This window comes from Homarus americanus, unplaced genomic scaffold, assembly GCF_018991925.1.
Source record: "Homarus americanus isolate GMGI-L3 unplaced genomic scaffold, GMGI_Hamer_2.0 scaffold51859, whole genome shotgun sequence".
Classification (NCBI taxonomy): Eukaryota; Metazoa; Arthropoda; class Malacostraca; order Decapoda; family Nephropidae; genus Homarus; species Homarus americanus.
Window position 1 is genome coordinate 3872683 of NW_024711292.1, and position 12411 is coordinate 3885093.

General features: G+C 40.6%; 1 protein-coding gene across 4 annotated transcripts in view; it reads left to right on the forward strand.

Moving 5' to 3' along the window:
* LOC121875160 overlaps positions 1 to 12411 on the forward strand; it is a 40427-nt gene that overhangs the window by 11717 nt on the left and 16299 nt on the right. For all 4 annotated transcript variants that reach the window (XM_042379635.1, XM_042379707.1, XM_042379782.1 and 1 more), the window contains exons 2-3: positions 6501 to 6690; positions 7172 to 7304. In XM_042379635.1, the coding sequence (XP_042235569.1) occupies positions 6501 to 6690; positions 7172 to 7304 (323 nt within the window). The remainder of the gene's footprint in view (positions 1 to 6500; positions 6691 to 7171; positions 7305 to 12411) is intronic.

The window sequence follows — 12411 nt, forward strand, 5'->3', positions numbered from 1 at the left end:
ACGAGGGGAGGTTTATGCTGTGTGTTATTTTATCCTCCGTCTAAATCTTTCGCTCGGGAAGATGATAGAGGAATAGGTAGCCGTTCGTCCTTGTACCTGTCCCTCCTTGTACCGGTCCCTCCTTGTACCGGTCCCTCCTTGTACCGGTCCCTCCTTGTACCGGTCCCTCCAGTACAACAGGGAGGTCGTTGATGCCGGGGTACACAAGAGCACAACACTGTCAGGTGAGTGCTGCGACAAATACCTGGCACTGGTTGAGGCGGTAGACACAGTTCTGCTAAGTCGGCTACAATAAAGGAGTGTTTTGGCCGTGTCTGCTGAAGTATGTGGCAAGTGACAGATGCAGCTGTTCCGGTGAGACCTTTAGTAGTATCATTTGTGTTGACATCTCCTCAGAGCATTAGCGTGGTGCGTTGGGTAACCTGCTGAGGGTGTCACGGGTGTTGCAGAGATAGTGAATTGCTGTGGTGTGTGTCTGGGTTAGGAGAGAAGCAGGTGTTATACCATAGAGATGTTAATGAAGGTAGTGTAGTGACGGTATAGGGGAGTATGATGACAGGTGTAGGTACTATGGAGTATGATGACAGGTGTAGTTACTAGGGAGGATGATGATAGCTGTAACTACTAGGGAGTATGATGACAGGTGTAGCTACTAGGGAGTATGATGACTGGTGTAGGTACTAGGGAGTATGATGACGGGGGTAGGTACTAGGGAGTATGATGAGGGGAGTAGGTACTAGGGAGTATGATGGCAGGTGTAGGTACTAGCTCTCTGAAGATAATTAAAAGTTTATTCAGGTTTCATAAATTGAGACGAGTAGAAGCGATTGAATACATTATAGGTGTGTGTGTGTGTGTGTGTGTGTGTGTGTGTGTGTGTGTGTGTGTGTGTGTGTGTGTGTGTGTGTGTGTGTGTGTGTGTGTGTGTGTGTGTGTGTGTGTGTGTGTGTGTGTGTGTGTGTGTGTGTGTGTGTGTGTGTGTGTGTGTGTGTGTGTGTGTGTGTGTGTCCACATAGCGGTTCTGATCAGACAACTTCCAACAAAACTCATCATTCTGAAAGACCAATCAAAACTTTTATTGACTCGATCATTTCGTAAGCCAAGCCAACTACCCTACTCTGTCTCCTATAATGACCTATTTCTTCCTAACTCACCCCCTCCCTCCCTTTACCTCCCAACCCCCCTCACCCTACTACCCCCCCCCCTACCCCCCTCAAACTCAACCCCCTACCCCTTTCTCAACTCCCCCACCTCTCCTCAACCCCTACCCCTTTACCTCAACTCCCTACCCTTTGCCTCTCCCCCTACCCTCAACTCCCCCTCTACCTCAACCCCTACCCTTTACCTCAACTCCCCTACCCCTTTGCCTCAAACCCCCTACCCCTTTACATCAACTCCCCCCACCTCTCTCCCACAAATATTTCCCCCATATCTGTAACAATATAGAAATTTATCTTAGTTTTTAAAGGTACATCAATTTTCATATATATTATACTCACTGGCTGTGTGTGTGTGTGTGTCGATGATGAAGGTGTATTCTGGATCAAGTTGGTGATTCGACTTCTTAAATCAAGGAAATCAGATACAAGCTTATTGATTCATCCTTTGATCAATGGCAACTTGATCAGACATAAAAATTCTTCCTCCACAGCTAACACTCGCAGCTAAGGACACAAGCTAAAAAAAATTTGTTATTGATGTAGCGTGTTTAAACCGCATCATAATTTCCCCTCTAAAAGCTAACAGAACCAGCTAACTCTAGTCTGTATGTTGGTGTTGGTCAACTCTAATGGTCAGCTAAAATTATGCAACGAGGCGCCTTGCTACAATCTCATGAACCTTCAACTATTAATTAAAGGGGATTGGGTCGACAGTTCATCAGCATCGACTCCGTCTGTCTGTGTGTGTCTGTCTGTCTGTCTGTCTCCCAATAAATATATGACGTATTGTATTTCCCGTAAGGCGATTTTGGGATTGGATAAGGGGTTTAATAATTGAGTTAAAGGGTTGTAAGGTTGGACAAGAGGTATTGTTCATACTCTAAGTGGATTAAGGGGCTGGATAAGGGAATCTCTATTTACGTTAAGGGGCTATAAAGTTGGATAATTGATCTTTACATTTACCCCCAAGACAGTTTTAACTTAGTTAAGGGGGATACAGGTTTGGATAATACGTGTTTTTACTTATCTTATACAAAAATCTCAAATATAAACCTGAAACTCTTATTGTATTAATTCCTTGTTGGATAATGAAGTGTGTGTGTGTGTGTGTGTGTGTGTGTGTGTGTGTGTGTGTGTGTGTGTGTGTGTGTTTGATTTTGTTTGTTTGTTTTTTCTTTGTTTAAGACATCATTATGGTACTGTACTGTGAATGAGGAACTGAACGCTTTAGTATGAACAAGTCGGGGAGAATGGTGGTGAATGTGTTTTGTTACGGCAGCTTTAGTGTGTGTGTGTGTGTGTCACGATTATAAACGAACTGGAGAAAAGGTAAAGAGATTCGGAAGCAGATATTGATCCCATGAGAAATATGGAATCACCTCTGTTAGTTCTGGAGGCTGACTTTACGATTCCCGATTTATTGCCATCCTCTTTTGACCTCTTAAATGCAAGTCGTAAACAGCTTTCGATGAGGGATTTAAAAGAGTTATCCCAAGTGTTTCTCCGTTTTCTGTATGTAAAGATATATAACTCAAGAATGGTCGGCAGCGTCTCTTAAGGGAATACTTGACAAAACTGATGTGTCTGTGTAGTTTGGTTGTAATATTCCTCGAGAATATATTGCATAAAACCGACTTGATCCATTGTACGATATCGTTCGTTCTTTATTTCTTCGTTTAAGTTCGAGAAATTGTCTGCAATATTGCGATTTTCATATTGTTCTAAAAAAAAAGACATATGCTCCGACTTTGATTGATAAACACACGATGGTGTTGACAGTTTTCAAATATAGTTCAGCTATTACCTACACACCTACACTCTTCCATCAATATTGAGACTTACTTTGAAAGCCGTAAGAAAAAAGTAACAGCTAAGAAATTTTAGTATATTTCATCTACAATAAAATTTGATGAGAAAATGTATTTACTGCACACATTCCTCTTAATAAGACAGCATTTTTTGTCCATTTCCATAATTCGGAGTTAAAATTGCTTATGATTTATGATTCCTTGACTGTTGGAGTTGTTTATAATATTAGCGGGTCTAGTATTATAAAACCCAACATGTAAACGTAAATCAAAACTAAACTCCAGAGAAACTGTCAACAGTATCGACCACCATCACCGAGACGGGCAGCTGTGGCAACAAAACTCTACGGTCTCTGCCCTTCGCGTTTAACTATCTTTGAAATATTTGTTCCTTGTGTAGCCGATGCATACAACACAGAACTACGGTGTGTGTGCATGTGCAATAATAATAATAATAATAATAATAATAATAATAATAATAATAATAATAATAATAATAACAATAATAATAATAATAATAATAATAGTAGAAAAAATAAATAAAAAAGGTAGCTGTGGTTGAATGTGGGTGCGCCAAGTCCGTAGACTTGCTAGTGATAGTAGTAATAGTAGTGGTTATAAGGAAGCCAGTCTTGTAAGCTGTCTTGTCAGTTGTCAGTTGGAGTTAACAAGATCCTTCTCACGATACAGCACGGTCACAGTGGACACAGATTTCACACCCATCACGTGGTATTGGTAGGTTCACCCAGCTCTGGTAGGTCCGTCCAGCTCTGGTAGGTCCACCCAGCTCTGGTAGGTCCACCCAGCTCTGGTAGGTCCACCCAGCTCTGGTAGGTCCACCCAGCTCTGGTAGGTCCACCCAGCCTGGTAGGTAGGTCCGTCCAGCCTGGTAGGTCCACCCAGCTCTGGTAGGGTCCACCAGCTCTGGTAGGTTCACCCAGCCTGGTAGGTCCACCCAGTTCTGGTAGGTCCACCCAGCTCTGATAGGTCCACCCAGCTCTGGTAGGTCCGTCCAGCTCTGGTAGGTCCACCCAGCTCTGGTAGGTCCACCCAGCTCTGGTAGGTCTACCCAGCTCTGGTAGGTCCACCCAGCTCTGGTAAGTCTGCATCGGCCGTGACCACTGTCCACTGAGCATTGACTTGTCAGGAATTTCCACTGTCCAACACTTGTTTCCAATCAGCTGGACATTATTGTATAAACTTACCAAACTTACTCGTAGTGTTCCACAGGTTTAGATTTCGAATTCCTTGAAAAAAAGAGGAAATCGAATGTGAATCGGAAGAAGCAAAATGTGGTGTGTATAGGCAGGAGAGGTCGGGGGCATAGGCTGAATGGGTCAGGACAGGATGGAGTGGGTCAGAGGGGGCGGAGTGGGTCAGTGGGAGACGGAGCAGAGTGGGTCAGAGGGGGACGAGGTGGTGGGAGGGGGTGGGGGGCTTGGGGGAGGGTGGCTGTGAAATATTACTAGACAGTGAAAAATTGGCGAGGGTTCAGAATATCAATACTGGGGAAAACTTTTATAGAAGATGGATGAAAGGACTCCGAGGTATCGAAGTGAGTTCTGAAAGGCTGGTAGTTGTATTTTACGAAAGTGATCATGGAGAAGAATGTGAGGCTACAGGTGTATGGGGAGAAGAATGTGAGACTACAAGTGTATGGGGAGAAGAATGTGAGGCTACAGGTGTATGGGGAGAAGAATGTGAGGCTACAGGTGTATGGGGAGAAGAATGTGAGGCTACAGGTGTATGGGGAGAAGAATGTGAGGCTACAGGTGTATGGGGAGAAGAATGTGAGGCAACTGGTGCATGGGGAGAAGAATGTGAGCCTACAGGTGAAGGAACTTACAATGATATATTACTACTACTACCACAACAATCACTTTAACCATCATCAACCACCACAATCACCACCACCACTAGCCACCACTAACCACCTACCACCACTAACCACCTACCACCACTAACCACCACTAACCACCTACCACCACACTAAGTACAGTCTGCAATGTTTCTCTTTAAGGTCTACCGTTCACTGACAGCATTAACCTTGCAATATTTCCCATCGATCGATTCCTCTCGTCATTTTTTGTCCTTTTTACTCTTTTTCTCTTTTATTTCTTCCTTTGTGTGTGTGTGTCTGTGTCAGCCTCACTTTATATTCTATCTCTTTGGTGTCAATTGTTGTGTGTGTGTGTCTCATGTCAGTTTGTATCTCTCACTTAAGGCAGCATCTTCGTATCTCTTATTTGTCAGCTTCACTTCATATATTTCCTTTCTTCATTTTATCTTTTTTTTTCGTTTATTCCATTCAATTGTTATTTTTTTTTATCCCAATATAATTTTCATCTCTCTCTCTCTCTCTCTCTCTCTCTCTCTCTCTCTGCACTGCTGACATATTTATCATCCCTCTATATTGGTTGTGTGGTGGTGATGTGGTAGTGATGGTTATGTATTTACTGCAATATTATTATTATGACAGGGTACTACGATTATTATTACTGTTATCATCACCATTATTATTATTATTATTATTATTATATTACAGTTGTTGTTTTTATTGACCAATCTTTACATGCCTACCACAGACAACATTGTGTTTTATCGCCATCAACATCTTGGTTATATATTATCTTCTTTCCTTATATATGGAACTTTCTGTTGAAGTAATTTACCATCGTATGAAGTTTTAATGTTTGTTAGTTCCGCCCTATGAAGCAAGTTGGCCCCTGATGTACGAGAGAGTGGGAGGTCCTCAACTGAATTATGAAGATATTTAATCTATATTTTTTAGTAATATTATATAAAAGTCTTTGTAGTTCGATTTTAGGGATCACCTGAAGATTAGACACCCCCGTTTATATTACTTTAACTTAACCTGACTAACCTAACCTAACCTAACCTAACCTAACCTAACTTAACCTAACCTAACCTGACTAACCTAACCTAACTCCCCCAGTAGCATTAGTGTGATTAATCTTTAGGTCAAATAAATCTGGTTTTCTAATCTACAGGCAATCCGAGTTTAGTGAATTCAGTGAACTAGATTATCAGTCAATGAAATATGAAAGAAATATTTTTTTTTATGTATTATTAATAATAACAGTAGGCGCCATCTCTTAAGTTAGGGGTTTCTGTTACATAGTTGTCATAAAATACTTAATTGATTCACTAGAAGTAATTTTAATGTTCAAAAATTAGTAAAAATATTGCAGTATTAAACTTAACATGTATCTGTATTTTACTTAATTGTGCTTTAACCCAACAATAAAGTTTTCCTCAAGTGTTCGGTAATAATTATGATGTACCGACACAGGAGGATTTCTCGCCCCGCTCCAATACACCAGTTGTCTTCCCCACACCCCGTGTAAAGGTGACACTCACTGTTCCCTCACCTGATGTGTGTTATATCTTGTATCTCCACCTTAACCATCATGGTGGTGCAACAGTCTCCTCATTACTGTACATGGGTTGGTCTCCCTCCTTGAGTGTCAGGTGTAGATGGTTCCTACCTGAGTGTGTTGTTCCTCCACAGGGTAGTAAATGAAACGTGGCCTCACCGGCCGCAGGTGCTCGAGGTGGAGGTGTACCACTCCCGGACGCTCCTTCACTCAGCCGTCCACCTGTACGCTGAGAGTGCCAATGGGCGACACCTGGTGGCTGTGTCACACACCATCGACAACACCACCATCCCCACACCCCAGGACCTTGCCTACACCAACGAGGTGGGTCTTGCCTATTGACCTTTGACCCAACTGCTTTCTAGGAATGTGTGTGTGCGCGCGTGTGTGTGCGCGCGTGTGCGTGTGTGTGAGACTAAAGAGTTTGCTTTTAAATAAGTAGATAATGATAATAAACACCAAGCATCAAATAATTCACCTCACCATAAATTATAATAGTTATTCTACCAAATGATAGGATGTCAGGAAGTCATTAGTCAGCCACACGGTCTGGAGAGCAGGAGAGGCTGAAGCTGTAACGGTGCTGACATTTCAAGCGACCTACCTGAGTCCAGCTAATGAGTTGAGGCAGCAGGAGACATGAGTCAGGTGTGGCTGATGAAGCACCCCTCCACCACCAGACCTCCGAGTTAACGCTTCCTCGTGTTATCATGTGTTAAGTGTAGAGAGTTTTATATTAATCCTTCTTCAGGTTCTTCATGACTGGCACCATGTTATCAGCATCTCACAGAATTTGGTTTTTCAGGGAGGCCACAACTTCAGGACGATATCGCTGAACCCGCGTCGAGGAGAGCGAGGTATGGTAATCAAGACACACGAAGGAGACTGGGCGCTGGTGACCGCCGAGTGGGCGGGGCTGTGTAATGGCGTGCCTGCGGGTGAGTCACCTGTGCTGTCTTTGTTCCTCTTCAGCAGATCTTTCCTAGCAAAAAGTAATATATTCTCAAACTTGCATAGAGCACGCAGTCTGGTTGTGTCTATAGATATTAGTAAATATTTAGTCCCTCTTGCGTACACAACAGCGAAACTCTTAACTTGACACTGTGAGAAACAAACATCTTTAATTGATTTGCCAGTTATCTACTAAATCAACGATATGATTTACAGCTCATGGTTACTTCTAGATTTGTTTATCTATAGGTTGCTAACTAGAAGCTTGCAGCTGAGAGCTAGGGTCAATTTGTATCAATGAAGCTGATTGGTTGGTTGACAGATACCCAAAGAATCGCTACAGTTCTTCAGTATTTAATCTATCTTATTTACATCATAATATTTTAAGGGAAAAAGTCTTTTTTGTTGATCTCTGAGTCAAGTCACGGGGCAAGGAAGAGTTTGCGTCCCAGAATTTGTTCATCATGTTAGTGTTTTCTTTATGTTACAGGTACAGTACTGTATTTGTATTAACAGGGCATTTCACATGCTAATTTTATCTTCCCCCAATGCAGAAATTATCAAAGATCAACACAGAATAGTTATTATCCTTTAGAATATCAGAATATACATATAACAGATTACATACCGAAGAACTGTAGTCATTATTTAGGTATCGCATCAACAAACTCACCCTATGCCTCAGTTGTAACCCTCGAGTGAACTGACTAGCATAGTTCAAGTCTTTGTATTCTTAACTAGATGCCTTACTCCAGTTGATACTAGAGCCTGATCCACAGGGCAGCAAAGGCTTGATCATAAGCTCATCCATCCATCTTCACCACATTCTTCGACCTCAATAGGAGGGAATTAGATGCAAAGGTTGTCAAATTACAACACCAATCTGCCATGTTGCACCCAACCCCCCAGCTGACCATAACAGAGATAAAATGTCTCTCTATAAGTTCTTACTTTTATTGTTGAGCAACTTGTCTACCCCGTATTGTAAAACACTTCTTTGGTAGTGACTGGCGATAACTGCAGTTCCAGGGATTATGTTTTATGATAATACTGTACAATAAGTACTGGTATTTTGTGCCGTACATTGTTTCAGTTGTGTATTTGTACTGTACCTTGTGACCCGATTATAAATAGCTGGTGAGTTGGCTATTGACTTATATTCCATAAGTGTGAGTTACCTCTGCAATATATTCTGTACCACTATAGACTTCCTCGTAGCCTAATAAGTTGCCTGTAAATGAATGTAGAGACAAGTTCCCCATTTATTGTGACTGTTTCTTTTGTGTCTAATTGATTCAATAGTCAGAGGCTTTTTTGCCCTGTTACCAGTTCTATGCTGTAGTATTTATCACAGACTGTAGATTTATAATATCCCTATCAACTCTCTCTCAGATAATACTGTATATAGACTGAGTCTTGCATAACCTTATAATACCTGTATGCAAATAAACATATTGTACATCCACATGTGTATACATTTACTTATATGCATATACAGTACACATTTACTAACATATGCACAAACAGACACACATATTCACATGCAAATGCTTACACACATACTGTACATCCACCAGTAGTCAGATAGAATTATGTCTACAGTAAGAGCTCACTTCAGGACCGGCACCAGGCAGCATTTATTAGAGATGTGACACACTACCAGACTGTGAGCTGTGTCAATACACTGTGGGCATGAAACTCTAGTCCAGCAAGAACAAGGGAGCAAGGGAGGAGGCACGTTATAAAGTTTTTACATTGTGTTGTTGTCTCAAGCTTCATTCCTAATGAGGAGGAGGTAACTGAGTACTAGTCTGGTGTACTGTATTAGTGGAATTTTATATGATCGTTTTATCAATGGCCACCCAAGATGCTTATGGCTTCTGTATCTCTTATGTTATTCATGATCGCATAAGAAGTTGTCAAGAGTTTCTTGTAAATGTTGTAAAACACAACTGATTATCAAAATGAGCTTTGTGGTACAAAACCAGTAATTAAGATAAAATTACGTAGTGAAGTATTAAAAAGGGACTACAGTACAACATAAATGTTCTGATAGCACCAGAAAGCGACTAAATTCCAAAAGCTTCCAGGTTCAGTCTGGCTCAGAACCCACACCGCCAAGGGTCTCTCACCTGCAGTGCTCACAGTGTGGTATTCACACATTTTATCGACAATCTTAATTATTTTGTCTTCAAAAGTATGATTTCACACCCCCTTTCTCCCTTTCCCATTAAGAAAGATATGGTACTTTCCTAGCTAACTTAGTACTCATTTTTATAGATAACACATGATAGACATACGTATGTGTTCATTATACTGTATATTTATTTGCAGTATTTAATTGAAACCTCTAAAATTCGAACCTCAAAAATTCGGATATCTAAAATTCGAATAGCATCTGATTAAAAATATGCCAAAATTTTAGGTTTTGAATTTGAAAATACCGCCAAAACAATTCAAGCTTTCAAATGCAATCATAATGCTGAGCACAACAAGCGCATCCGGGTTCCAAGACATGCTAGGTCAAGCATTGTATCTAGTACAGTGAAGGTGGGTGGAGACGGAGTGTTGTATAGTACAGTATTTGGAGACTGTAGTGGAGACTGGTAGGATTACATGGAGACCACTGTAGCTATAATGTTCTAAATATATTAAGATAAATGTTGTTGAATATAAATACAGTAATACTTTTAATTTATTATACCTATTGCTTATTGACAGTTTTTAGATATGTAAATAATTTCTGTAGCATGTTTTGATACAATAATTTGCTCTGGCGCTTCCACACATCTAAAATTCGTATACTTCATGGGCCCATGCAATTCGAATTTTCGAGGTTGCACTGTACTTCCCCTTATATTCAAATATAGAAATTCATATACACACTCATTCTCAAAGAGGAAATATTTATACATTATACTGTATATATTTTACAAATTTTACCCATTACTCAATGGCCACAAACTAGAGGTGGCCATGCCGAAGGAAGGAAGCCAGTGGCAGACTGCCATCTAGAAATAATCGCCTCACTAGTCAAGAATCGAACCTGAGACCCCTGCAAGTGAACAGGGGTCGCTACCACAGCACCACAAGGCGACAAAAGTTATTCTTGGCTTTGTTATACCTGTATTTCACAAGGCAGCCTCCTCCAGGGATAACCTGTGCTATGTGGTCATACAATAGTTGCATTTTACAGATGCCAGCGAGGAAGCGCAGGGCTAAAGACATTATAACAAACAAGCAACTCTACCTGTCTTATTCTCAGTACACATAGCAATATATAGTTTCTGGTAACTAATATTTACTGATATTAATTGGAGTGTGCTTTTATTGTATAGTACAATTTTGCATAGCAGAAAGCTATACATTTTCTGTCAGTTGTATTTAATTGTATCAGGTATACCAGTGTATATGATTCATTTACATTATTACTCAAAAAAAAAAGATCTTACAAGTATCTTATACTGTACAGGCAGTTTAGATAATGTTCTTGTTTTTTCATATTATTGTAATCCTGTTCACTGGTTAGCTATACAAGCTTGACAAGGTTTAAAACAGATTATAGCTTCGTTTGAAACTGGGATACTATTTGGCCTATTGCCATGATTTTTTAAGGCTGGCTACCTCAACTTGCCAGCAACATTGGACAAACTGGTGCCCGGTCTTCCCTACTTATCAGATTTAATTAATATTTCCGTTGTTTTCCCTTACAGGTTTGTTTACACTTCATAATTGTTTACATCTTGAAGTATAAAACTCCCAAAGAAATATTTTCAGCAAATGATATAGGCAATATTATTTTATTTTACAAATACGATTAAATAGTTTGTTACAACATTGCATTAGCAGAGGGTGAGGACAGGAGTATTTGCTGAGGTTTATAGCAATTATTGTTTTTGTTTTTTTTACATGGTGTCACCTGGTCCAAATGTGTGATGGAACTTAACTAGGCTTGTGTGTCAGTGTCACCTGGGCCATGTTCATTACCTTAACATGGTCACAGTTCTTATGTCCTGAAGTTTGTGTCTGTTACAGCTAGTTAGTGTTCCCTTCTGTGTAGCTAGTTAGTGCTCCCTTCTGTGTTCTAGATAGTCAGTGCTCCCTTGCCTGTTTGATGTGGTCTGAGGGAGTGTAAGAGAAAGGTAAAGTTGGACATTAAGGCTGGCTTCTCATCTTTGTGTCCTGCTTCTTGTAGGACTTGCCATCTAGGAGTGAGTGACCCATGAGTGCAGCAGTCCAATTCACTGTTTCCTGATATACAATATATACATTTTTTTATTGTAATTAATATGAAATATGGATGTTTACAAGCCATGAACAATATCAGAGGGAATAATGGGATATTCGTTATACCGTACCTGTGGTTACCATTATCACTTAACACCAATGTATTAACCCCACTCACGACAAGGTGTTATTATAAATGAACCATAACTACAGTACTGTACATAATACTACTGATACCTCCGCTATGTTACCAACAGTGTGCCGTTCTTCCAACAGCACCTCTGTACTACTGATAATACATACCACTCTACCACAAACAGTACCATTCTTTCACTGACAGTACCATTGCACTATTAACAAGGTCTGTACCAGTAGTTACAACACCCGTGCTGGTTAATACACCATACCAGTGCACCAATGTAGTAATGTACATTACTACTGTCCCACCGTACAACTTGATAAAACATGATAACACACCACATCTCTACTCCTCTGTACATTACCCTATACCATTGTACAACTACAAGGTATACCCTTTCTGGAGCCAGTACAGTAAATGCCCAGTACTTGCCAACAGTGTGTAACAGAGATGTGACCGATCAGCCAAGCGGCTAACGGTTCAGTGGCGAAGAGGATAAAAGTGAAAGTAATAGAGCCCTGTACCAAGGCATCACTGACAGAACCACTGTACCTATGCACTACTGTATAATTATACCACTACACCAGTGTACATAATATATACACCACAGTAATATTCACAACTACTTTAGCACCCTATTGCACCACTGCCAAATTACACCACTGCATCATTAAGAGAATTAACACACCAATATGCCTTCACAGGAATGTATCACTGCTCCACTCTAC